We start from the raw sequence: 27,736 nt of genomic DNA on the forward strand, positions 1-27,736 counted from the left end.
ATAATGATTTAGTGCAGCTCCCTCCAAAGGAAGCGCTTTCAGTTTGAGTGCCTTCTATCAAGTTAATTCAAAAGTTTCTAACTAGGACTTGAATAGATGATCAGGAACAGTAAACATGTATTCACCAAGGGCAAGTCATGCCTGACCAATCTGATTGCCTTCTATGATGAGATAACTGGCTCTGCGGACATGGGGAAAGCAGTGGACGTGCTATACCTTGACTTTAGCAAATCTTTTGATACAGTCTCCCACAGTATTGTTGCTAGCAAGTTAAAGAAATATGGGCTGGACGAATGGACTATAAGGTGGATAGAAAGCTGGCTAGATTGTCGGGCTCATCAGGTAGTGATCAATGGCTCAATGGCTAGTTGGAAGCCAGTATCAAGCAGAGTGCCCCTAGACTTCATCTACTGCAACTTGAAACCATTACTCCTGGTTCTGTCATCTGCCACCACTGAAAACAGCTGAGCTCCAGCCTCTTTGGAACCTCTCTTCAGGTAGTTGAAGGCTGCTATCAAACACCCCCTGAGCCAGCTAGGTAAAGTCAATGGGGCTACTCGTGCTTAAATCCCTAACTGATTAAGGACCCATATCAGGACTGTTTACATAAAATACAATGAACCAACAGAACACAGGACAATTTTTTTTTAATTTAAATTGTTTTCAGCATTTTGACGTGTTTTAAAAAAAAAAAATTTTAAACCAGCTATGAAGCTGGCCACAATGCCGAAAAATTTAGTTCTGAAATTTCAGCTTGAAATATTGTGACTTTTTTGTCAAAAAACTGAATTTTGACAAGTAGCTCCAGCTGTTACTGTATGTATCTGTTGTAATGTATGTACTGTAACTCATGTCATACTTTAACTCATGTTAACAAAACCATCAAAAAATCAGGGGTGGAATGAGAAACAAAATTGTTCGGCTACTAAAGTAATGTAGGCCACACAAGTAAAAACATAGGTTTATACAACATGATTTATTCTAGAAATCAGAATATTTGAAGTCAGCAAGGAAAAGCTATTTATTATGACATTTTTATTGTTACTTTCTAGACTTGTTGATTGTACAAGACCTGACAAGTTGGCTGTTTTATTAAAAAGATTTTTTTTCCAAATATTTAAAGACTCAGGACTTCAACTGTGTGTTGCTGCGTGAAAGCTTGTATGAAAAGAAAAAAAAAATTTCATCCAAAATTTGTAAAAAAGCCCACACGACTGACAAACACAAATGCATCTCAGAAAAGTCATCTTTTCCTTTAAAGTACTTTATAATTTGTTTGTACTAGAGCCATTCATTCATCTCCCATTCATTTCCAAAATTTCATTCGATGTACAAGACTGAAGTTTTTAAACTTCATCTTGAAGATCCATTTAAGCCAAATTATTGCCACAGTAGCAGAAAACAAAGTCAGATAGATAATAAAGCATGCATGTTAGCATAATGTGCAGAGTTACAGTTGTTTTAGTAGTTTGCCATAACTTTTTAAAGAAATTAAACAGTCTGTCCTTGACCCACTTTCAAGTCTTTGGCCACCAGCATTGCAGCCACTGGGTGCATGCACACTCTGTGCTGCATGAACGAGCTGACAGCTTGATCACAAGATTTCTCAAAGTTGTAGAGATCCCTGCAAAAAATTCCACAATATAAGTAGAAATAAGAAACTAGTCTAAATATGGATTTTTACCTGAAAGTTTTATTCTTACACTGAAGATTTTATATTAAGATTATCCTTTATATAATGGCTTTCCACTCTGCAATCTATGTTTGCTAGGTTTTTATGTTAAAAAATTGATACAATAAGAACTTCAATTTATCCTGCACATATAGAAATATTCATGTTCAAAGTGCTCTGGAAGTTCTATAGTTAGTCACTTCCTTTAGAAGGATGCAGATTTGATTATTTTCCTAAGAAGTCTGCTCCAGTTCAAAGAGGAATTAATTCAAAGGAGTCCTATGGCCTGTGTTATACAGTAGTGTCCACAATTTAAAATTAAAAAAAAAAAAAGTTCATTTGTAAGTTCTGCAGATGAGACTTACCTAAACAAGGGACGAGTAAACTTCATCCTGCCTTGTTCTGTAGCCATTTTTAGAGCCAGAGGAATGGCTTCTTCCCACTTGGCTTGGATGCAGAGGCGTAACCATCTGAAAAATTTCATTCGATGTAAAGATGAATTTCACCTCCAAGTTGGCTGCCAATTTTTGTTTGTAGCAGTTTTCAAAATTTGTGATCTTCCACTACTAATATCCAATATGGTGTTCCCTACCTCCATCCTAAGAATGAAGAGGTCATGCTACCATACATGCAACATGACATTCAGATACTAAGTACTTTAAGTTCATAATGAAGCTGAACTGGGTCTCTGGGTTTCCCCACACTGACTTTTGCAATTTTATTTCTCTTATAATGATGTATAGATTAGTACTATGATAATGCCCAAAGGGCCCCGTTGATTAGGGTGCTGTATGTTTGGGGGAAGTCATTACATAGTAGTAAGTGTCTATTTGCACAAGCTCATCTATTTTGTTATAAATATAAAAATAAAGCAAAAGAAATAGAACTCCATATCATTATGTGAACTGGGAACTACACTAGCAACTTAAACAATATAGGTTTTGTCAATGGTAAATAGCAAAGGATTACTGTACACTGAGACAAGACAAAATCCCTAACCATTAAAACACTTTGTGGCAAGTTTATTACAATGGCAAACTAGGCAATTTTGCAAGTTTTTATAAGTTATAATATAATACCTCCCAATAATAAATATGCTTTTAGAGTTCCAACAACATAACTTGGGGTACAGACATCTTTTAAGGGTGTATAAATACAAGATACAAAGGAATTTACGGTGATAGGCGTAAACTAGAATTAATGGGAGGAAAGGAATATTTTCCTCTGATATTTTTCTTAAATTTCCATGTAAGTTTTAACAATTGTTTACTTTAAAGAGAGCATGAACCCTGTGAGGAAAGGCACATCTAAAATTAAGTGGACAAAGCATTAGGACTTTTACTACAGGGAACAATCACACTGGCAGGGGAATAGACTAGATGACCTAGGTGTTATCGCTAATTGTGGATGCTCAGACTGGAATACATTTTCCCATTTCATCATTAATTAGCATGTAGGAACACTGCACATGTAAAAATTACATTTACTAGAAGTTATTACTATTCATGTGTGTCCTATTGCGTTTTTGTAGAACAGAATTTCTCAAATTGTGCATAAGGTAGTATTTTCCCTTATCAAACACTTTTCATGAAGCAATTTCCATACTATTACTAACCTGAATCTTATTTCAGAATTGTTTACAGCATTGAAGTTATAAACTTCCTGCATTCGCTTTACATGTGACACTGGAAGTGGTGCCTAAAAAAAAGTTGCAAAATTAGAAGAATGAGTAAGAGGTATATTTCAACTGATGTTCTCTGAGAGGAAGAAAGACCTAGAAAGAAGACTTTCACTACAAGGGAGAGAATATTTAACAAAAAAACAATGGCTACTGGTAAGTGCTTGCATATTCTCTCCCTTTGCTCCACTCCACCTAACTAAAGAAGGGGCAAGGGATAATATGGTAGTTATTAAGGCTCTGTCTACACTAGCACTTTTGTTAGCTAAACTTTTGTCAGTCAGGGGGGTGAAAAAATAACCACACTCCTGACCAACTTAAGTTTCACTGGTGGGAGACACTCTCACCGCTCGGTGGGGGGTGGTTTAAAATATAGAGCGGCTACAAAGGAGACCAAGGTCCATAATATAGACAGCGTAAGTCTGTGAAACTTTAGTACAGACCCAGTATTATTGAAGCACTCCAAACTGGTTACAATTTTATTCAAACCTGTATCACGCAATACATAAAAGCTAAATTCAAACAAACACAATCACTTCTCAAATTTTGTTTATGCCTCCTTAACTGAAAGTCTCCTGATGTTACTCATCAAGTGAATAATCAAGGAAGAATGGGTTTTGGAGACCTCTTACTGGCTGTCCCAAAGAAAAGCAAATGATTTAAGTAGGATGAATAAGGATCTTTAGAAGTGTTGGGCAACGTATTAGCTCCCTGTTTTTACAAAATAGATTTGTGCCTTTGCTTGCATTCTTAGGTCAAACTACTCCTAGCCTGCACTTACCTCCAGCAGCAACAGTGCCAGAAACTCAATCAACTGATGGGATGACAAATCCTTTAGATCTGCTGAGCTGAATGTGCACAAATCACTTTCTTTGGCCTAAACAAGCAAATAAACACAACAAACAGTTTATAATTGGCTTTTTCAGCGAAGACATCATCTGTCTGCTTTTGTTTATGGACACCTACATTTAATTTCAAGCTACTTCATGTAAAAATACTGCTTTTAGGGTTTAAGTTATGAGGTTACAGAAAACAAAGAAGAATCAAAAAATGGGAAAGCTGTGGGGGTTGCTGAGTGTTTTTTTTGTTTACACCATTTAATTTCCTATTAAAGATAATGAAATAAAGTGAAAAGTAAGTTTAGGAGATTCTTATTAAAAAGTATCAAAAGTTGAGTACAACATTGCAATGTGTACTTTTTCATAAAAAGAATCTTTGGCATGAGGAGAATTAGGTTGAAGCAAATGCGCAGTAAGGCCAAAACACACAAAGTTGGCAAAAATAAGGATGCTACAGTCCCTTGGAAAACTAAAATGAAGTTACTACGAATGATCAATGATTTGTTGTAATTGGCGTTGCTGAATTTTACCAAGGATTACATATTGCCTGGTTTATAAAGGAGGGGCAGTGTTAGTATGAACATATAATCGGTAAAGGAGACTTACTTCCACATCTGTGCCTTATCAAAACAAATTTTGAAATTGCAGTCCTAAGGCATAGGGCAGGGGTCCCCAACGCGGTGCCCGCGGGCTTAATGCGCCCATGTGCTGGCCCCCGGGAGAGCACCCGCCGAAATGCTGCCGAATTTCAGCGGCATTTCAGCAGGGATGCCTCTCGATGACGACGCTTGTCACTGACAAGTGACGTCATCGAGAGGCGTCACTCCTGAATTTCGGCGACGCCTCTCGCTGACGCCGCTTGCCATCGACAAGTGACGTCATCGAGAGGCGTCGCTCCCAAATCGGCAGCATTTTGGCAGGTGCTCCACCGCCGCAGTGGTCCTTTGGCTGGCGCCCGCCAGCCAAAAAGGTTGGGGACCACTGGCATAGGGTAAAATATGCACAGTGGGATTCACCATTTGCACATTATCTGCATGCACTAGATAGTTAGCTGTGTAAGTACTTAGTTTACATGTACAATGCATTCTCATATTTCAAGAAGTTGCAGCACCTCTACAGACTCTTTTGGAAAGTTTAGCCTATGAAATAATGCAAAAATTCATGGCAGCATTTCCCTCACCAGACACTACTGTCTTTGGCCTGTGAGGATGATGTGAGCCCTTCCCTTATTATATAGAACAAACAACTTGTTTGTCATAGTTAAAAAAAATCTGTAAGATGTCTGCAGAATTCTTTAACAACTCACTTTGGTCCATCTTTGGCTCAAGGCAACACAAGAATTTGATAGTGTCATATCGTATCTAATAAAGATGAAAAACAAAGGATTACATTTTTGAAATGTGAATAACTCCAAGTGCATTTGACAGGCATTGTAGCACAGGCTGTGTAAAAGTAGCAAGATAACCTATAATTGGGCTTGGAAGGATTAGATTTTTATCGGTAAGTGTTGGTAAACAGATTTCAACATCCACGAAAAAACCAATGAAAATTGGAAATAATTTCAACAACTGAAACTTACAGATAGGCAAATTAAGCAAAATGGCATTTGAGAACTTATTAGAGTTAAAACTGGTGATTCAGATTTTTGAATGAGGCTTGTTACAAATGGACTAGCAAATGAGTAGTATGGTATGATTTGTAGATTTAGGAATATTTTATTTTGACATGTGATGTTGACAATTTGCCTATACCTGTTTATAAGGCTTTAACTTTGTGAATCTCAAAGTGTCACTAAATAATTGTCTGATTCCTCCCATAATTTCCTACAACTGTGAAAACATAAACCAATAAAAATTGAAAAAAAAAATGCTTAAAACTCAACTTTCCACAACTGTGAAAATTTAAAAATCAATAAAAATCTAAAAACAAAACCATCAATATTATCTGTTGAAGTTATAAAAAATAAAATTAAAATTCTGCGAAGCCTATTTATAACGTAGGTGTGCAATGCAATATGTGGAAAATCTGCTACAATGAGAGTCGACACAGAAATGCATTTCCATGCTCCCCTTTTTTAAAGTAACTCCACTCGTCATGGTATTTGTGACTTGTGTTGTGAATATTGCTATTGCTCATTGATAGCCCCATACAGTATTAACTGCAGATGGAGTAATATCTTGTAGTCAACCTCAGAATGTAAACACATTCAGAAGTCGTATCTGGTTGGACAGTGGGGGGTGGGGGGGAGGAGAGAGAAAGGCTGTTTCTTGCAGAGATTTCCACTGGGGAAATTACACTTTGAATTTTTTCCATTTTCTGTGGCAATTTTCCAAACCAAAAAGGCATGCCTTCCCCCAACATTTCTCAGTTTGGAAAATTATCAGAATTCATATTCCTCCTCCCACACCCCCGACTTCCAAACATTTTCAGGAAATAAGGTTTTGTAGAAGTTTTCTGACCAGCTCTAGTACAAGTTATTCAAATAGTTAATTGATGTCTGGGAATAACACACAAATTTTAGGCGAGAAAGACAAGAGAAGAAAGCACAATTACGTTGGTTTTACTGGTGGCATGCCAGGGGTGTGCATCCATGCATTCCAGTCAACTTTGTTGAGAACATCCACCTACAAACAACACAGATCTTTATTCAGTTTACCATCTACGTGTTTTTTCTCTAAAGAGTTTGAAATTTGAAAGTTAGTTCAAATCTTTTGTTTTGGTTTGTAAAAACAGCTTTATGTAAAGTGCTGATTCCTATGTAGTTTACTTTTGAATAACTGTATTTTGAACACATGCACTGTAACCCAAACCCATGTTTGTAAGATTTTATGCTACATCTTTACATATTCTCTATATAGGAATAAGGGTGAAGAGGCATATAAGACATCTCTTTTAAAAAGGCAGTAATACTTTATCAGCCTATTTTACTCTGACCATATGGAGTATCTTCAGCTTCCTGAGCTATGCCACAAGTAGAATACATTCTGACAGTTTCACACAACTGTAGGATCTCAATTAGTCTGAAGCACCATCCAACCTTATCCTTGAAGTAGGAATACAAGAACTTCTTCCAATCTTCAGTTACAGCACTCTTATAGGCAAACTGCTGAATATAAGCCTTCAAGAAGCCAATGAAGACATCTAAGTTTAAAAAAATGTATCAATTAACAAAGCCAAAGTTTGAAAGCAAAATAAAAATCCTATTTTAAAATAGAACTATTAATGCTCACCTGGTCCTCCAAGAAGCTGTTCAAGGTGGAAAAGCAAAGCAAAGCCTTTCTCATATGGAACATTAGAATATGCAACATCAGGGTTTACTTCATTCAGCTTAGGGATCAGGTTAGTGAAAGGGCTTGTGTCTCCAAGTGTATTTATCTGTAACAATATTATACACAAATACTCACCCAGAAAGGCTCCATAATTCGCACTGATTTGCAGCCATCTTATACAGTTATCTTCCATCCAAGACCAAGATTACCATGCTTTGGTGCACATGGCTCCAGCTCAGGGGTGGGCAAACTTTTTGGGCTGAGGGCCACATAGGGGTGGGGAAATTGTATGCAGGGCCAGGACAGGGGGTTGGGGTGTGGTGTGCAGGAGGGGGCTCAGGGCAAAGGACTGGGGCAAAGGAGGGGTGCAGGGTGCAGCAGGGAGCTCAGGGCAGGGGGTTGGGGTGCAGAGTGTACAAGGGGGCTCAGGGCAGGGAGTTGGGGTGCAGGAGGGGTGCACAGTGCAGGCAGGGGGCTTTGGGAAGGGAGTTGGGGGGCAGGGTACAGGCTCCCTGCATGCCTGTCCTGTCCCTGACCCTGCGCCGCTCCAGGAAGCATTGCAGCCCCTGGGGGAGGAGGGTGGCAAGGGCTCCGCATGCGCTGCCCTTGCCGCGCCTCCAAGTACCTCCCCTGAAGCTTCCATTGGCCATGGTTGCCTGTTCCTGGCCAATGGGAGCTGCGGGGGGGGGTGTGTGTGCCTGGAGGCAAGGGCCCGGGGGCCGCAGGGACGTTGGGCCAGCCGCTGCTGAAAGCGGCACAGGGTCCACAGCACCACGGGGAGGAATACCGCGGGCTGGATCCAAAGCCCCGAGGGGCCGGATCCAAAGCCCGCAGGATGTAGTTTGCCCACCCCTGCTCTAGCTCATCCCACTTGCTGAAGTTCCAGAATTAGTACAGACTACCAGCCCACCTTTTCATCTTAGGGCTGGTCTATACTACAAAGGTTTTGTCGGTATAGCTATACTGGCAAAGTCCCCTAGTGAAAACTCATCTTATACCAGTACAGCTAACCCACCTCCCTGAACATCATATGCTAAACGGTCTGCATAGCTGTGTTAGTTGGGGGTGAGATAGTAACATTCTTAACTGATATAGCTATGCTGGCCTTTTGATCATGCTCCCATGTTTTGTTTGTTCCCATGGCAACAGCCTCTTTCCCCATACTGAAATCATACAGTTTATTTAGTGCTTCAAGAAAACAGAAGTTACCACTGACAGGATGAACAACAAAACTATTAATCCTAAAGGGGTGAGACATTTCTTTTGGGAGACTCTGGAGGAAGGGGAAAAATAGACAATTTGTCTCTGGCTTAACTTCTTAAAAAGTCTTTGAAAATGCAACTACTATGACCATTTAAATTCTCCTCCTAGAGACACAAACCAAGTATCAGGATTCCTGATCTTCAATACTCAGTTTGGTACAGGGTGGAACACCTAGGCTTTGTTGTGTATTTCAGTTCTCTCTCAGACATTTCAGTTGCTTGTATCACACTTTGGAATGTCTGAGAAGGATGGCCTTGGCTATGGCTATCACAAAAAGGCAACTTTTAGCTGCTCACTGGTACGCTAATTGCTTTAAAGGGTTTTAAAAAGCATACACTCTTGCAGTATGTCCTGTACATTAAGGGTTCACCGTTATTCACTAGCTGTTGCAATATTCAGGAGTAGTTCAGGATGAAATTCAGCCTTTCAGAAGATCCTGCAATCTTTAAAAGATCCCTGAGACTTAAGGTCTTTTTGAAAATGTTACCATCCTCTGTATTCTAGCAGAGTCATGTTTATATTGAACAATATAACTTGTTGGTTCATAAACAAACCTGAGAGAACAATGGTACTCAACTACCAATGCAAACATTTTCAGGAGCATTACTATTATCATTTTCTGCTGCATATTTCAGGGAAACATGACAATAACTTAATTTTTATGAGTCATGTTTAAACATAAACATACAATAAATTTCTACCAAAACTAGCTTACCGTATTTTGCAATTCTCTCCAACCTCCCAAAGCTTGGAAGTGCCTGAACTGTTCACCAAACAGCCGTCCACCAATTCTACGTTCCAAGTAAACTGTGTGTCCCTCATTTAGCCTAGAGAATTATCAAGAACATTAATTCATGTGAGATGGCAAAGCCATTTCCTCAGAACTTCTATATGGTAGATAAGAGCCAATTGTTTGTAATGCACTCAGTATTACACCTACCAAAAATGCTCCCATGTTTTGTTTGTCACCAAGTTTCCTGTCCAGCTATGAGAGATTTCATGGGCAATAACCTAAAACAAACAAACAAACAAAATAACTCATCCCATGTCAAAAGTAGATTTAATTAGATTACCCCAGAGAATATACTGTCAAATCCCAAGGGGTGGAGAGGGGGCGGAAGGTAAGAGGGACGGCAGCAGGAATCACAATGGTTTAACTATTATATATTCAAAGCGGATTGCCATTTATTGTAAGTAAGCCTCTGGATATCAGATTCACTCTTGTGTTACAATATCCCACACCACACACTCTGTGAAAAAGTAGTTTTCAAATTGTGGTCTGTGGACAACAGAGCCTTCCCTGGTTGGCCGCGCTGATCTGGTTGGTCACACAGTGCCAGCTCTTCTTGTTTCCAACTGCTAAATCACATTAAAAGAAAGATTATTTAAGGTGTTTAGTGCTTTCCTGATAATACGTTTCCAGGTAAGCAAATGCTGTAGTGCAGGGATGTTATTTCATTACAAATGGGAGGAGATATGATTCATGAGATCATGAATAGAATGGGGAAGCATATGAGATACTAAAAATGTGGTCCACTTTGAAAATTTTACAACTGCTGTTGGAAGGCATTACAATATTATGTTCATTTAAGGGACTATATTCCTCTACTGGAAAGATTTAATAATTAGATGAAATGCCAACCAGACTCCTCTCTCCAGACAAACATTAAAATATAACTAGGACATGCACTGACGTACAATTTCCAATTAAAAAATTATTCACAACTTATTGCAACCAGTTTTAGTGCCTAGATACCAGACAAACAGGTCACCAATAAATACCATTAGCATAGGACCCTGAAGAATCCCACCTTTTCCTCCAGAATCAATTTAGCTACATTTTTAACATGGCTTTACCAGTGGCTTGGCTATTCCTAACTCAAATATGTGGGATTTATTTAGAACTAAAACTGCTCCCCTTTAACATTCTTGTGATTAATTATCTGTAGCCCACAGTTCTTAAATTGGTCAGAGACAGAAACTTTCAACTTTTCTGCCTCATATCTGATTAAACTGTATCAATAGAAGTGTGCATGCTAGTGTGGCCCAGAAGGAAGACCAACTGAGTACAGTGGCTGGGAGTTCAGTATAGTAGTAATGTAGATTTCTCATAAGACGTAGTGTTATTGTGGCTGTGAACTTTCAAAGGCTTTAAATGGCTGAGCTGTAGATTTTATTCAGGGATTCTCAGGACATACTTTTTGGTGGCCTCAGATTGCAGCCACCAACTCTTGCTGGTGGCAGCTCTCACACTTTTTCTGAAAATACTTAAATTAGTTTTAGGAAAAACAAATAAGTATGTACATATGCACATCATTGTAATTTATTTATTCCTAGCTATTAAGTCTGTTGTGAAATATGATATTAACAAACATACAAGTATCACGTTTCACAGCAGACTTACTCAGCTCTGCCAAGCCTGCGGACAAATTAAGCCCTGGATGGGAGGCTAGGGGAGACAGTGGGAGGGGGGTTGGGGCTAGAGCCTGAAACTCCATGGCCAGAGCCTGCCACTCCCACCACTCCAGGTCTGAAAGCCAAAGCCTGAGCCCCACCAGCCCTGGGAAAGTGGGAAACTCACCAGCTGCCTGTTCCTCCAGCATTGTGCCCCAGATGTCTCCAGAAGGGAGCAAGGCCCAATCTCTGCTGGCGGCCCTAGCAACCAACAAGGCAGTGCATCCAGGAGCAACAGGAAAGGAGAGGAGTTGCTATTTTGGACCCACACACATAGCCCTCAGGACGCTATGGGCACAAGAAAAGCCCCTGGTGGCCGCATTTGAGAAACACTGTTTTAGAGGGTCATTTCATTTGTCAATATAGTTAAATGGGAAGCAGGAGATTCCTCCAATAAAGATGATATTGTTCTGCAAAAATGATAGGGACAAGATTTCCCTGCACCTGAAATTTTTTTGGTATTAAACTGACCTACTATATATTTTTCCATTTGGTAACTAATTAACAGAAAATATATAGGATGTCTAAATGAAGACTTAAGATTTAGAAATATATTTCATATCTTCTCTGCCAGGAACGATTTAAGATTTAACTTAAAGTTATACAGTATTTGGTTTGAAGACCTGAATAAAGTTTATACTTACATTTGACAGCGATCTGTCACCTGCCTAGAATAGACAAACAAATCAAATTACCTCATGGTTCAAGTTAAACTCAAAATTCATGCACTACAAACATCTGTTTCATGGAAGTTCTATGGCTCTGGTAGTCTAAGGATCATTTTATTGTTCTTTAAGGAACATAAATCCAGAGTTCTATGCACACCTGGATAGATTTTGGAATAGGTTCTGATGGAAAGCAGAAGAATAAAGCGCATACATTTCACACTTACCAATAAAGTAGGAGTCACAAAAGTAAGGCAGGGGTTCTCCATACCACCATAAGGAAAAGAGGGAGGCAAGACTAGCAAGTCATACTGTCCCCACACATAAGGCCCTGCCAGATCTTCTGCTGTTTTCAACATGGCTTCAGTCTGAAACAAAAATTCACATTGATTTTTAATGAGATTTGTAATTACAATTAGTAAATACAGGCTGTAAGTATGATCCTAATGCTCCACACACAAGTTTCTCAGACAGTTTGAGAAGTTCCACATGCAGACCAATGGCAAGATTGTGCCTTGTCACTTGTGTAGCAAGATCAGCAGTTATTTGATGTTCCTTTAGAAGAATAAAACACTTTCTTTGGTGGAAGTCAAGAGAGGGGAAAAAATTAAAATAAGAACAATTGTAGTGTTGGCTGTTTATTCTTAATACTATGTAAAGTGAGTGAATAGTGAGCAAACTCTTTGTAACTAACCTCTGCAAATTCATATGCAGATTTATCCACCAGCTCCTTCTCAGCCCACACCAGCGTCCTGGGGCCAATCTGTCTGTAGAAGTACAGATTTCAGTTAGACACTGAACTTGAATTGATGTTATATGGGAAGCCAATGCATACTGGAGGATGGGTTTAGTATACTCACAGTAGCCCATATTACTGAGGAGAGGCTCTGGAGAAACCCCCACCACCCTCATTTCTGGAATGGGGATTGGAGAGAGGAGAGAAGGAATGACTAATTTAATTTAATTTTAGACACACTTCTTTGCTTATAGACTTAATGTTCTAGTCCTCCACAGAAGGACAGGTAGGAAAGAGATGCAAGTGCAGTTAAAAAAAAATAAATCAAATACAATCAAATCACAGGAAATTATGTTTTTTGCATTGACTATCTAGATGGGGGATAAACTGAAGTTCATGCTTTTTAAAATATTGTACAGTGTTAATACAGCACCACCAACAACAACATTCTGGGCCAGATTAAAACATACCGTTGTGCAAATGAGTGATCGGGTTGAAGCTAGTATATTATGACTTATGGAAGGGACAAAGGCTAGTGAGAGAATAGTTTCTAGTTATTCTTAGGACTAAAAGGCTGAGAAGAGAGGAACAAAGACTCAGTGGCTGGATTCCGTTCCATTTCTTTCCCTTACAGTGAGAAAATGGGCTCAGTAGCCTTCTCTCTTGTGTTGTGGCTAGATACTCCTAGAGGTGAGAATAATAAATGAAGACTTAAAGAATAGCTAATACGCTCAGCAGTGTTCCGGGTTGGGGGAGTACATACTTGAATGTTATATGCAGGAGCATCCTAACACCCTTCCTCTGACCAAGAGGTTTTTTCAAATTAGGATCAGGAGTCCAAGTAATGTAAAGACTCTCAAACTTTCTGTAATTGATAAAATTTAGCCAATGTGTACCATACACACTTACCTGCTTTCCAAAGCCCCAACCACTAACGCAATCAAGTAGCAAGGTATTGGAACCTAATGGAAGATATTAAAATCATCTATTTAAAATCCTAGTTGTTATATCAGAACTATCACCCACCAAGTTAATCAAAGGGAAAAGTTATATAAGCATAGTTGTACTGTACATTCATTTTCTTCACAACCTTCTGCCCTGCATTAGCCCCCGACCTTGTTTTTCTTCTGCCTGACAGATTTATTAGCCAGTGGTAGTAAGAAGCAGTCCTCATTTGCTCCAATACATTTGTTAGTCTATAATGGAAATTTCCACTACATGCATCCGATGAAGTGGGTATACACCCACGAAAGCTCATGCTCCAATACGTTTGTTAGTCCATAAGGTGCCACAGAACTCTTTGCCGCTGCCACATGGGGGTGCAGGGACACATAGGGATGGGGTGAGGGGTGGCTGAGGGAGGGTGCGGGGATGCCTGGGGGATGGAAGGTGAAGGGACACACGGGGACAGGGACAGATGTGCCTGACTGAATGGGACAGGCTAGGGGTCAGCATTTCCTGAATCTATTTTGTTATCTGTATTGTTACAGACAAATTTGCTGACAAGTATTTTGAAATAACCAAAATTGAAACTGGAATGATTATAGTATGTCAATTTGACAAAATATACAGAATTTTAAAATATTATGTGCAGAATTTTTTTTTTTTTTTGTCACAGAATTCCCCCAGGAGTATAAAAGCTCAGGCTTTCACAGTTCAGGGTATGGCAGTGTTGTCACTTTGAAAACTGCACTGCAGTAGCTGAGAAGATGGGACAGTTGCTGAAACAGAGTACTAAAAAATGAGGACTGCAAAAGATGCCGGCACAAATCCCCAACCATACCATGGGGCTCTTATCCTCATAGGAAGGGTCAACAGTCTCCTTCCAGTTTCCAACATGAAACAATCCTTCCAGCCTCCCCTCTCTTCCTGTAGGTCTTCCCCAGGACACTCTTCCTTCCCAAACTAACCACTCCAAAAAGATGCAAACACCTTCACTCAGTTTTTCAAGCCTAAATCCCCTGCCTCTTCCACATTTGTACCTAAGAGCACTGTCTCTGAAACCGAATACACACTATTCAATATTGACAAATACAAAATCTATAATTTCGTGCAAAGTCTGGTTGCACATTTGCATTAATTCATGTTAGTCACATGCTAGGATACTTCACTGCTCTAACAATTCATTTTTAAGTGCCACTGTTTCATGGCAACATAGCAGTTTAAAGTTATATACCAGATACACCAGGGAGCCTCAGAGATGTATTTTGTTCCGTGTATGGTATCTTGTACATTGAGCAACACTAGAGAGATTAGTCTATCCGCTGGCTTTATAAAACAACACATAGGCAGGAAAGGGATTTAAGAATATAGAAGAGGGGTTCCCAACGCGGTGCCCACGGGCGCCATGGTGCCTACCGGGGCGTCTAAGTGTGCCCACATACTGGCCAGCGGATGAGCATCCGCTGAAATGCTGCTGACAAGCTGCATCATCCAGAGGCGTCGCTGCCGAAATGCTGCCAATTTTCAGTGGTATTTCGGCGGCGACACCTCTGGATGACGCTACTTGTCGGCGGCATTTTGGCGGGCACGCCTATTGACGTTGCCACTTGTCAGTGGAATTTCGGCGGATGCTCGTCCGCCGCCACAGTCCCCCATGGCTCGTTGTCTGGCACCCGCCAGACAAAAAAGGTTGGGGACCACTGATATAGAAGATAAACACAGAAACAAATTTAATTTCTGTATTTGGGATCAAAATGAACTGCTGTAATTCTTGTTCCTCTTCTTGTGGAAAAACTCCCATGGTGTGATTATGTCCTTCATTTATTATCAAACTAATTATAATTGTCATTAAATACAATCAATTTGTGATCGCATTGAAAGGATCACATCACCACATGATTTTGGGGGATGTATTTTACATGTTCACTGGAAAAGACTCAAGAACAGATGCTCAAATCCATGTATTTGTGTTCTGACAGGTCTTCAAACTACAGGTTGGTAAGTCACCAATGGTTTAAAGTTTCAGATCTCAGTGGATAACAGAACATGAACTTTTTTTTAGAAAGGCTGTTCCTCATTGCACCTCTGACCCTCATGGCCAAGGACAAGTAAGTGCTATGGAAAAAATTCCGATAAGTTTGGCAAGGTTAGGGCCAATGACAAAAATACACCAGACTATAATTTGTTTGATGGAATTTGTTGCTTTTTTAAAAAATAAAACAAATCTCATCTTGTTCACATGTGCAGTAAAGGTTCCATGAGCCTAAATATTATGAATTACAGTACATAAACAAGTCTGTGCTTGCGTAGGTTTCATGCACACAATACTTTAAATTAATACAAATCTGTGCCTGGCTTCGTGGTTTCCTAGTTTTTGTTTAAAAGACCATGGATCTTACCTTTTGACTGAAACGATATATCTTCCTATTGCAGTCTTCTGGGTCAGGCAACTCTCCATCACGATTGGCACTCATGAGAGCCACCAGTTCTTTAGGAACAGATACCTAAATAATGAGAGAGGAAATATCCAATTATGAGGGAGTCTAAGTAAGCACAATTGAGATCATATCAGTCATCTTTGGAAAGCATTAGTCGCCCTCAAACATTATACCACATGCTGGGAGCTGCTACAGCAAGTAGCCCCCACTATATTTAGGTTATGCTAATATTTTACATTTAACCTCTCTCCCCCTCTCATCTCTGCCACAACTAGAATCTCACGTCAAGTAGAAATAGACAGTTTGCCCTCCCTCTAAAACAGGCAATGCTTCATCAGCCAGAAGGGTTGCTTTAGATGATGCGTGTTTCTTATCCCTATTTAGATTCCCAACTCGCTGTCTCAATGCACTCCCAGCTTTTACTACCTCAAAAAGGAGAAAGGGGGGGGGGAGGACAATATTACCATCACACCAAGATCCTTTGTTCTGATGTTGGCTTTTTTTTTTTTTTTTTTAAAGAAAGGATTAATGAATTATTTAAGGGATAGTTAACTGAAAATTTAATCCCTCTGTAAAATGAGTTAAGAGTAGTTTTCAAATATCTCCTTCATGCCAATTTTTGTGGTATTACAATCAGATTTTCCTGATTTCAATAGCCTCCCTCCTGTTCCTATGCAAAAATTTAAAAAAAAAATAGCAGGAACAGAGGGAAATGACTCAATATACAGGGGAAGATTGCAAAACTGTACACAGAGTGCCGTCAAATGCACAAATAAACAAGTTGAAATCAACAGATGAAAATATTATTTCAACATTTCAGGTATGGTAATCTTAGGCATTACCTGTAAATAGATTTTTCACAACGTGACTTTAAGTTGACTCTATAGCTTTAAACATTCCCATATTTTGAAACATTCCCACATTTTTAATTTAGAATTATTACTCAGCAATCACCCTGTACCATAGGCCAAACCTCAACAAACCTTCCTTATTGCACAGGATTTGTAAGGCTATGAAGACTTCATAATTGTGTTTATTTCAAAACGCCCTTACTACCTCTTTATTTCTTTTTGAGAGTTTGACAAGTCATTGAGGCAGTTTATACCGATTAAATACTTCCCATATTGTTCAGCTGTCTACCTAAATCAAGAGACTCTTATGGAAAATCAAAGGGAAGTTTATCTAGAAAGTAAACTCAGATTCAAAATGGAATGCTTTGTGTACAAATGCCAGACTAAGCAGGTAAAACTACTGCTTAGAAAAAGATCATCAGGAAGCCTGCATGACCACCTTTATTCAGTAACCTTTCAGAATCTCCCCCAATGTCTCTCCCAGAGTACAATGCTGCTCCATCTTTATCAGTAGGCCAACTCTATTAATTTCTCAGTCTCCTATGGCAGTGGTTTTCAAATCATGTGTCACGACCCAGAACTGGGTCATGGAATGGAAGCCACTGGGTCGTGGCGGCTCTGGTCAGCACCACCGACTGGGCCGTTAAAAGTCCAGTCGGCGGTGCTGCCCGGCTAAGGCAGGCTAGTCCTTACCTGTTACGACACCGCGCTGTGCCCCAGAAGCAGCCACCAGCAGGTCTGGCTCCGAGGCAGGGGGGCCATGGGGCTCCACGCACTGCCCCCACCCCGAGCACCGGCTCTGCACTCCCATTGGCTGGTTCCTGGTCAATGGGAGCTGGGGGGGAGCAGTGCCTCCAGGCGAGAGCCAAGCAAAGCCACTTGCGCACCTCTGCGCAGGAGCCGGACCTGCTGCTGGCCGCTTCCAGGGTGCAGCACGGTCCAAGGACAGACAGGAAGCCTGCCTCTGCACCCGGGCTACACTGCTGACTGGGAGCTGCTGGGGATAAGCCCGTGCCCCAATCCCCTGCTCCAGCTTTGACTCCCCTCCACCAACCGAGAGCCCCCTCCTGTACCCCAAACCCATCATCCCCGGCCCCACCCCAGAGCCCTGACCCCTCCTGCTCCCCAACCTCCTGCCCCAGCCCAGAAACCCCTCCCATACTCTGAACCCCTCCCACACCCGGCAGACCTCACCCCAACCCTCTGCCCCAGACCTGAGCCCCTCCCACACTCCAAACTCCTCATCCCCAGCTCCGTTGAGTGGCGGACATCAACAATTTTCTTCAACTGGGTCGCCAGAAAGTTTGAAAACCTCTGTCCTAGGGAGTAAGCAGGCTTATGACAGGTTTCTGTGTATGAACAAAATATGTAGCTTGATTTCCATATTCAGAGTTCCCCAGATGGTCTGAGAGCAAAGAGCTCATTTTCAACATCTCACATAAAATGAAATTTCTGTGGCTGCAGCATCATCCTCTTCCTCGCCTCCCAACCCAACTTCAGGTAAAATGACTGATCTGTGGTCTTTGAAAACCTGTCCTCCCGCTTCAGCCTCAACAGATCACTCTGCACATTAACCAGGAACCCCACTGATCTGAAAAACATGGTTTACTTTTCATATGAGGGGGGTTCAGCAGAGTGCTGCTAGTGCCTCAGGAGGGACATCCTTTCCCCTTACAAGTTAGAGAAATGCAACCAGGGAGACAGGCAGTTCTGAGTTATAGTAAGGTAAATCCCCATTCGGTGGTTTCATAATGCACCATATTCTGCAGTTTGTATATGAAATCCCTCAAAGAAATCTCTGCCTGCCAATATACCTACAGATTGAATTCTCACACTATTTCCACATCCCTTACTAGAGGCTGCCCATCAGGTGATAAAAGTGTAAAGCTTTTAATTGACTGGCTATTTTAATTGCAGGGTAGAGTGAAAATTTACATTAGCAAGTTGCTATCTGGCAGTGAAATCTGAATGTTCCAATAAATTCCTTGCAAGCAGTCTTGTTCACAGAAAAGCCTGCCAGTTAGAAGAGGCTTCCCCATTCTAGTTGTGCTCTTCATTCAGATATGCATGATTTGTGTTCATCTACCTCTGCATAGTAGGTTAGTTTCACAGAAGGTGTGTCCTGGCAAGGAAGGATGGCTCTGCAGTGGATAGCCTGGAAAAAGACAAATTACGAATATTTCTTATATGCAGCATTTGCAATACATTACACAAACATATGGTGTACAGTGACAAAGAGTAGGAGGCAAACAGAAGGTCAAAGTAATATCACTAGCAAAATTGTAACGTTGCATGTCAGCCTGCTGTCAAAGTCCTAACAGCCCAGTTTCTTCCTAAAGGGCCAGTTCTGCTCCTTTCCCATACAGAAAAGGAAATCTGTCTAGCAAGTGTTTCTGGGTATAGGGCAACTTTCACTGCAACTGCAGGAGCATCAAATAATATGGGAGGATATACTGGGAAATTAGTATGTTTTGAACTACACATGTGCTATTAATGCATCTTCAGCATTACAGAAAAACTCTCAGTGAGAAAGAAAGGAAGCATAATTTCTCAGTTTTATAATTTAAGGCCAGAAGGGACCCTCAGATCATCTAATCTGACCTGTAACACTACCACGACCCACACAGTGAACCCAACAACCGAAATTAAACCAAAGTATTACAGCACACATGAGACTAGATGATTTCAAGCAACAGGCAGAGTATATAAGTAATTGAGGCGCACCAATGTCCCCACAATGGCAAGGGAAATGATTAAGTGAGCTCTATCCAGATAATCCTGATAAGTGACCATACCCACATGCTGAAGAGGAAGGTGAAAAAATTCCAAGGTCATTGCAAATCTGATGCAGGGGAAAACTTCTTCCCAACAACACATATGACAATCAGTTAGACCCTGACCATGTGAATAAGAACCATTCACCCAAGCACCCGAGACAGAGACAGAGAGAGAATGCTCAGTGCCACCTCAGACCTAGTTTGAGATGTTTTAAAAAATTAAAACATGGCTCAAAGCCAAAATAATACAAGTGTTGTAAACTGTTTTGGGGTGAATGGTTTTGTGCTATTTTAGTTTTATTATCCAATGGCCAAATTCTGCCTCAAGTTCTCCAGGATGGTTCTCAGATGTGTATCTTGATATCATCATCCTGCTGTATATTGTGTGTGGTTCTACCATTCTAGCTTTCAGTTAAATCTGTTCCTCTGGATTATGGCTCCCTGTATAAGAGGGTTTGACTCCTCCCCACCCCAATATTTTAAAGCACACTTCTTCCACTGTTTACACTCTTCAGGGGGTAGCTTGTTTAACTGTAATAGGAATCCATACTTCCTACTTTTTGATGGTCTATGCTAGTTTTCATAGCTAAAGACTTCCTAGAAGACATAACGCTATAGAAAAAAAGTTAACTGCCATGATGTACCAATTGCAAGAATTGAATTATGAAAGCAGTTTGGAGATATTACAGTAAGTTTGCCATTATTAAGTTTTATAGCCTCAGCACTAATAATGCCTTCATTTTTATAGTGTTTTAATTATTGCCAAAGGCCAAGGGTAAAAATTGTGGACTGCTGTACTTTCACTTACTACCCTTTAGATAACAAATGTCACGTAGGAACAAATGTGATAGAGTTATACAATTACTTAGAACCTATACTAAATAAACCTACAATTTGTGCTTTCCCCTGTTACCCTTTTTTAAAGTATGAAGGATTATTAAGGTATATAGATAACATATAATTTCAGAAAGTCCTCCTAACCTGACACTGGCTGAAGAGAAATGGATGTTTCTTCCCCGAAGTCTGTTCTGGAGTAAGCCACTGGAGAGCTGAAGATTTTGGAGAGGTTTCAAAAGAAGTTTCCACAATCACATCTTGTCCCCTGCACAAATTAAACAGGTAAGCGTTTTCTGACATGCCCTGCGTGTTAGAGAGGTGAATTGTAAGGCAAAGACTTTCAGGAGATACTATAATACTGAGAGTTTCTCAGCACTGTCTCAGCTGAAGTGAAGATATCAATAAGTTGTGTACCGAAGCCACTTTTTGCTTGTGACTAGGGTACAAATGTACCAACAACTACCCATTATGTTTCAAATGTTAATACCCTCCCAGGAGAAGTTCTCTTTCATCCTCTAATGAGAAATTTCTCCTCTCCCCAACCGAAAAGGAGCTAGAAATTGGGTTTTCCTTCAAGAAGCCTCACAAAGGTTTCCACAACTGTTCAATAGCATACCATCAAAAGCTACTTACCACTTCAGTATGGAAACACAATAGTGAGCCAGGCAGAAGTTAATTAAACCTTTTATGTATAGACACACATTCAAGTAGTACCTATCTTAAAAATGTGGGCTTTGTGTACTTCGGAATGAAAAATATTGTATGCCCCACTGGAATTAGATTGAATATCCTATTTACTGAATATAAGCAAAAGAACGGTTGAGGAAGCAAGACTGGCACATGAACAATCCTATTTAATACCATTAAAGAGAATATATGACACACCCCAATTTTATTCAGAACTCATGATTCAACAGTTCATAATCAATGAAGGCAAAGAGCAGTAAATCAGCATTTGCCTTATCCACTAACAAGAGATCTAAGATACAAAGGACAATTTCTACATGCCAGTTTAAAAAAAAAATCACTGCTGTTAGTGGTTGAAGTATTTGACCATTACTCCCTTTTTATGAAAGTTCCTAGATTCACAAATGTGAATCTCTCTTTGGTATCAATCCTAATCATAAATTAAAATTAATGGTAGTTAAACTCAGAGAAGTTGAAGCAACTAGTCATACATTTTAGATAGATCAGCCAAGCAGTTTGCAGTATTATTAAAACACATATTTGACTATTATTTAGTAATCTAAAAATTCATTTGAATCATTATATTGTACATATGCTTATGACTAAGTGCTTGTGCTTATAGCTATAGCTCATTCCTCCATATCACTGTTTTGTTACACCTCATCTCCCACACATGCATGCTGGGTTGCATCTAAAACCAATTTCTCTCTATAGGTGCTGTAAAGTGCACAGCTGGGGTGGAACAGTTGCTTGTTTCTCTTATAAAAAGTCTAGCCCGAAGTCACAGCTACAAGCTTTCCAAGAAGTAAGAGCCAGAGGAGACTTTCTTCAAAGCCCACCGGTAATGTTTATGTTTAGCCAGAGGAGTCACTACTGTGCAACTCTCCTTTCTCTCCCATTTTACCCACACAAATAAAATGAGACCATTACTTCCACAATCTGCCCAGTACCCACTGGCTCAGAGAGTGAGAGGCGATTACTAAGGCTGTCAAAAAAATTAATTGCGCAATTAAAAAAAATTACATGATTAGTCGCACTGTTAAACAATAATAGAATACCATTTAAATATTTTGGATGTTTTCTACATTTTCAAATATTTTGATTTAAATAACACAGAATACAAAGTGTACAGTGTTCACTTTATATTTGTTATTACAAATATTTGCACTGTAAAAAAAGAAATAACATAAATAACAAAAGAAATAGTATTTAATTCACCTACTACGAGTATTAAAGGACTTTAGAGCCTACAAGCCCTTGTTCAGCCAATCACTCAGACAAACAAATTTGTTTACATTTGCAGAAAATAATGCTGCCTGCTTCTTGTTTACAATGTCCCTTGAAAGTGAGAACAGGCATTTGTATGGCACTGTTGCAGCCAGCATTGCAAGATATTTACATGCCAGATGCGCTAACGATTCATATTTCCCTTCATGCTTCAACCACTATTCCAGAGGATATGCGTCCATGCTGATGACGGGTTCGGCTCAGTAACGATCCAAAGCAGTGCAGACCAACACATGTTCATTTTCATCATCTGAGTCAGATGCCACCAGCATCTGTAATTTCTGCATCAGAGTGTTGCTCTTTTAAGACTTCTGAAAGTATGCTCCATGCCTCATCCCTCTCAGATTTTGGAAGACATTCCAGATTCTAAAATTTTGGGTCGAGTGCTGTAGCCACCTTTAGAAATTTCACAATGGTATCTTCTTTGCATTTTGTCAAATTTGCAGTGAAAGTGTTCTTAAAACAAACAACATGTGCTGGGTCATTATTTGAGACTGCTATAACATGAAATATATGGCAGAATGAGGGTAAAACAGAGCAGGAGATAGACAATTCTCCCTTAAGGAGTTCAGACACTAATTTAATTAACACACTTTTTTTTTTTAAACGAGCGCTATCAGCATGGAAGCATGCTCCCTGCAATGATGGCCAAAGCATGAAGAGGCATATGAATCTTTAGTGCATCCGGCACGTAAATATCTTGTGGCACCACCTAAAACAGTGCCATGCAAATGCCTATTCTCACTTTCAGGAGACATTGTAAATAAGAAGTGGGCAGCATTATCTCTCGTAAACGTAAAAAAAACAAACTTGTTTCTCTTAGTGATTGGTTAAACAAGAAGTAGGACTGAGTGCACTTGTAGGCTCTAAGGTTTTACATTGTTTTGTTTGAGTGCAGTTATGTAACAAAAAAACCGCTACATTTGTAAGTTGCACTTTCATGATAAAGAAATTGCACTACAGTATTTGCATGAGGTGAATTGAAATATACTATTTTCTTTTATCATTTTTACAAAGCAAATATTTGTAATAAAAAATAATATAAAGTGAGCACTGTACACTTCATATTCTGCGTTGTAACTGAACTCAATATATAGGAAAAAGACAAAAAACATCCAAAAATATTTAATAAATTTAAACTGGTATTCTATTGCTTAACAGTGCGATTAATTTTTTTGAGTTAATCGCGTGAGTTAACTTTGATTAATCAATAGCCCTAGTGATTACCATGACCCAAACTTGCTTTTCCAGAAATAGTGGCCAGTTTTGATGACGTAAAACAGACAACTTCAGTCATCAGTCTAATTCAAACAAGGCAAGTCCAATATACAATAAACAGCTTTCAGCTTGGGTACATCACACAGCAAATATGGTAGGGTCTCAATTGTTAGAGACATTGAAACAGTTGTTTGGCAGTGGCTTTTTGACTTAACATTTTAAAGAAGCTTGCTGAAAATTAATTCATTCTCAACTGAGCTGCCAAAACCTGAGTTCAGATTCTTAGGGTTTTACATTTGCACAGCTGTAACTGGTGAGCTGAACTTGCATTCTTTGTACACTCATATTCCCAACTGACTAAAATGGCAATTTGAGGTTTGCCAGGAATACAGGAAGAGGCCCCTATATAGAGCAAAGAATACAAAGACTGCAACTCTATACACTACTTTAGGCATTAGTGATGTTGGCAGAAGATCTTGAGCAATCCCCTTGCTTAGGAAGCTTGTAGCAGAAACGCACAGAACTCAGGGCTAGAATTCAGGCCTTAACTAGTGAAAACACTTAGGCCTTGGCTACACTGGCACTTTATACCACAATAAAGCCTCCCAGAGAGCTCCCCGTCCACATTGGCAAGGCACGCAGAGTGCTCTGACTCCCTGGCTAGAGCAGTGGCGTAGCCAGGTAGAGGGAACAGGGGGAGCGATCAAAAAAAAAAAAAAAAAAAAAAGGCACCACCCGCTGCGGCGCTTTAACTCCCCCGGCGGTGCTCTGGGTCTTCAGCAGCACTTCGGCAGTGGGCCCTTCACTCGCTCCGGGTGTATTCGGTGGCACTGAAGGACCTGCTGCCAAAATGCCGTCGAAGACCCACGGAGTGAGTGAAGGTCCCACTGCCGAAGTGCCACCGAAGACCTGGAGCGCCACCGAGTGAGTAAAATAAAAGCACTGCAGTGGGTAGCTGATCATAACTGTAGTAGTATTGCAGGAGGAAACAAGGGTCTTCCCGGTAGGCAGAAACACCTTAAACTTCACCTTGAAGCCAGTAATTAACCAGTGCAGATCATAGACTGCAAAATTGCAAACTTAATTATCAAATAGCAAATGCACACCTTTAATCAAGGGGGATGATGTAATCACTGCCATTGCTTCCAGTTGATTCACCTACCTAGCAATGTAATGTCTTATATTGATTGAGCTTCAACCAGTCAGCCCTCACTCATGCCCATTTCAGAACTATGCTGGAGAAGAGTTAATTGGTTATTCTTGTAGTGGAGCCTTGAAAATCAACTCCCGACTGGGAGCTCTGAGTCAGGCTGTGTGTTCCCCACATACCTAACTCACCTGCAGGCTGTATGCAAGTCAACAAGTATGATTAGAATTTTGCATGCAATTTGGTGTATAACTCCCTACTTAGTGAAGTCAAAATGGAAGGAAGGAAGTTCTTGGAGGCTACCTTCATACACCGTAATGATTTTGCAGCTTAATAGGATTCCTCTTTATAGAAAGTAGCTCCTTTAAAAAGGCTAGGAAAGTGGATATTCACTCCCAATGTTGCCTTGGTGCAGTTAGGCTGTTTGTGAAACCAATGGGGTACTATAGAGTTTATGCAGGGACTAAAGCAAACTCATCCCGGGTGGAACTCTAACCCCAGAATTAAGTTCAACACAATGTGTGGAAAAAATATTGCTGAAACTGTGTCTCCTTGAGGTACTATTCCCATCTGGGCCCTCCTACTGTTGCAAACTGGCTCTCCAGGAGCCACCTCCATACTGTATATAGTTATTTTTCTCCTGCTACCAGAGGAACCTAGAGAAGAATGGGAGCAGCTGTCAAATATGATAAAACACGAGCAGTGGCACCATAAGTTTTATGCTATGGAGACGTTATTAGCATGGAGCAGCTTCTATATGTCAGCCTGCATAGTCAGACAGCTGCAGTGATGTGACAATGTCTACTCAATGTGACATATCAATACTCTGCATTTTTTCAACCTGGCCAAAGAATCTGATCAATTCACATTGACAGCAGGGGTAAGGGTGGGAAGCAAGATTTTTTTTTTCCAAGAATGGAAACCCATGTTTATGCTTCCCATATTTATTTTTAAATCCTTCAGTAATGAAAATGATTTCTACCATGTCACATGCATGCAGAGACAGCAAGCAGGAGGAGATAGTAGCTTTGTTAAGAAGTCTGTTTCCTGTCTCAAATTTCCTCCCAAATTTTTTCCACAAGTTCACTATAAGGAACAAATTTAGATTGTCCCTAACTCTAACAGACTATTCTCACCTGATGATTTTTAAATTTTGGGAAAAAATTGCTTTTTTAAAAAAATGAGCACAACATTTAATGATGAAATGTGAAACATTGACTAAGAACCATGAAATAGAAAGTATCAGTTAAAACCAGTCTGAGTCAGCCAACGGCAGCATCTTAATGACATAACTCATCTAATGAATTATGTGGTCTCTGCACTGCCTCTGACGCATTTACTGAGATTTTAATTTATTTGTGGTACTGGTTTAAATTGATTGGAATCACTAAGGTACAAAGGAGGAGAGCTGTACTTTTGAAATTTAAGTATGTCACAGAGATTCCAGCCCAGTCCCCCTGTTTGCAATGCACTTCATATTTAAATAAATTGAAAAAAACAAAAACCACCGCTACTATGGACATTTTTGTGAACACCTTCTGCTGCAAGGGAGTGGTATAAGGCATATGGTTAAGTATGAGTTAGTCTCTCTTCCCACACACGGCTATGTGCAATGATTTGTGTAACGCCCCGAAGTAACAAGCTTAAGAAGCTATGAAGATAAATCTTGTTCCCAGGCACTAACCCAGCCAGGGGTGCGATGCAAGGTACTGCCAGCACGCTGAGCTGCCATTCATGTCCAGGGTTATCATCCCACTCTTTGTGGGGCACATGAACAATTCCAACTAAAAACTCGATCAGAGGAGAATGTTCAGCACCGCAGGATGCTTTGATGTCTCAGCACAGGGCAGCACGAAGAGTATCTGGTAAAAAAGTGAACCGCTGCTGAGCATCAGCTGTACCTGCCCCACGCTTCCCAGACGCACCTCCCGAGTGGGAAAAAGATCAAACAAACCCCTCGTTCAATTAAAAATACAAACTAACGAGCCCATGGGGCTGCAGCCCCGAGCCAGGACAGATGCAGCAGCAAGCGGCACAGGCGGGAACTAGCTCTGTGTGGGACGAGCCTGACCCAGACAGGCAGGGAAGTGGGGCAGTTCTGATTGCCCGGCTGCTGGCAGGGCTGGTCCCGGGAGCCCCCGGGAAGAGGCAGTGGGTGGGGGCCAGCAGGGGAGTCCAGGGGATCGCCCTCTCCGCCCCCTGTGCCACAGCCCCTTCCCCTCCCAGCAGAGCCCACCCCTGCCTGGGCGGCGTGTGCCAAGCAGGGCTCAGCTTAGTGAGCTGGGCAGCTGCGGGTGGGCGGGAGCCTCCTCCTTCTCCTCGCCAGGGAGCCAGGCAACCAGCCAATGCTGCCTGCAGCCCCAGAGCGAGCCAGCCGGGCGGGGGATGCAGTGGGTAGGTGCGGAACGGAGAGCCAGCCAGCGGCCGCATACAAAACCCGACTCTGGACTCCGAGTCCGGAGCCCCGTGCTGGCTGCGCAGAAAGGCGCAGCTTTTGGAAAATGTCCTCAGAGGGAGTGGCTGCACCCCCTGCTCCCCCGCTAGCTACGCTACCCGCTCCTGGTACTCCACCTCCATGAAGGATAAGGGCTGTTGTGTATTGGCTGAGACGCCCTAGGGCCAGTGTGAACAAGGAGTTACGTTACCCATAATCCCCTTAAGTTAAGTGGCCTCTCCAATTTGTTGTGAAATCGAATGCCGAAGTGCCTTTTCAGAGCTCCGTTTCAGACAGCAGTTGCTTATCTGCAACGGGGCAAAGCAAATGTTTACTGAGTGAGTGAGAGAGAGGCAGAGGGTATTGGGGGATCTGAACTTACAAGATAGCGTGCTGAACACTCTTAGCATGCCAAAAACCCTCTCTCTCTCTCCCCCCCATACAAACAACACACTCTACCCCACCCCCCTCATTTGAAAAGCACATTGCAACCACTTGAACAATGGGATAGCTGCCCATAATCCACCACTTCCAATGCCGCT

The 27,736-nt window shown here is 40.9% G+C and overlaps 1 protein-coding gene across 1 annotated transcript in view; it reads right to left on the reverse strand.

Moving 5' to 3' along the window:
• Positions 1-957: 957 nt before the first annotated feature.
• Positions 958-27,736, reverse strand: part of LTA4H (leukotriene A4 hydrolase) — a 32,119-nt gene continuing 5,340 nt past the window's right edge. The window contains exons 3-19 of the mRNA XM_044981390.1: positions 20,566-20,686; positions 18,894-18,962; positions 15,918-16,022; positions 13,486-13,538; positions 12,535-12,607; positions 12,068-12,208; positions 11,820-11,843; positions 9,662-9,732; positions 9,437-9,548; positions 7,420-7,564; positions 7,227-7,330; positions 6,743-6,813; positions 5,496-5,550; positions 4,132-4,227; positions 3,288-3,370; positions 2,038-2,142; positions 958-1,624 (exon numbers count right to left, since the gene is read on the reverse strand). Of these exons, the coding sequence (XP_044837325.1) occupies positions 1,492-1,624; positions 2,038-2,142; positions 3,288-3,370; positions 4,132-4,227; positions 5,496-5,550; positions 6,743-6,813; positions 7,227-7,330; positions 7,420-7,564; positions 9,437-9,548; positions 9,662-9,732; positions 11,820-11,843; positions 12,068-12,208; positions 12,535-12,607; positions 13,486-13,538; positions 15,918-16,022; positions 18,894-18,962; positions 20,566-20,686 (1,561 nt within the window). The 3' untranslated portion in view covers positions 958-1,491. The remainder of the gene's footprint in view (positions 1,625-2,037; positions 2,143-3,287; positions 3,371-4,131; positions 4,228-5,495; positions 5,551-6,742; positions 6,814-7,226; positions 7,331-7,419; positions 7,565-9,436; positions 9,549-9,661; positions 9,733-11,819; positions 11,844-12,067; positions 12,209-12,534; positions 12,608-13,485; positions 13,539-15,917; positions 16,023-18,893; positions 18,963-20,565; positions 20,687-27,736) is intronic.

Source organism: Mauremys mutica, chromosome 1 (genome assembly GCF_020497125.1).
Source record: "Mauremys mutica isolate MM-2020 ecotype Southern chromosome 1, ASM2049712v1, whole genome shotgun sequence".
NCBI classification, from domain to species: Eukaryota; Metazoa; Chordata; order Testudines; family Geoemydidae; genus Mauremys; species Mauremys mutica.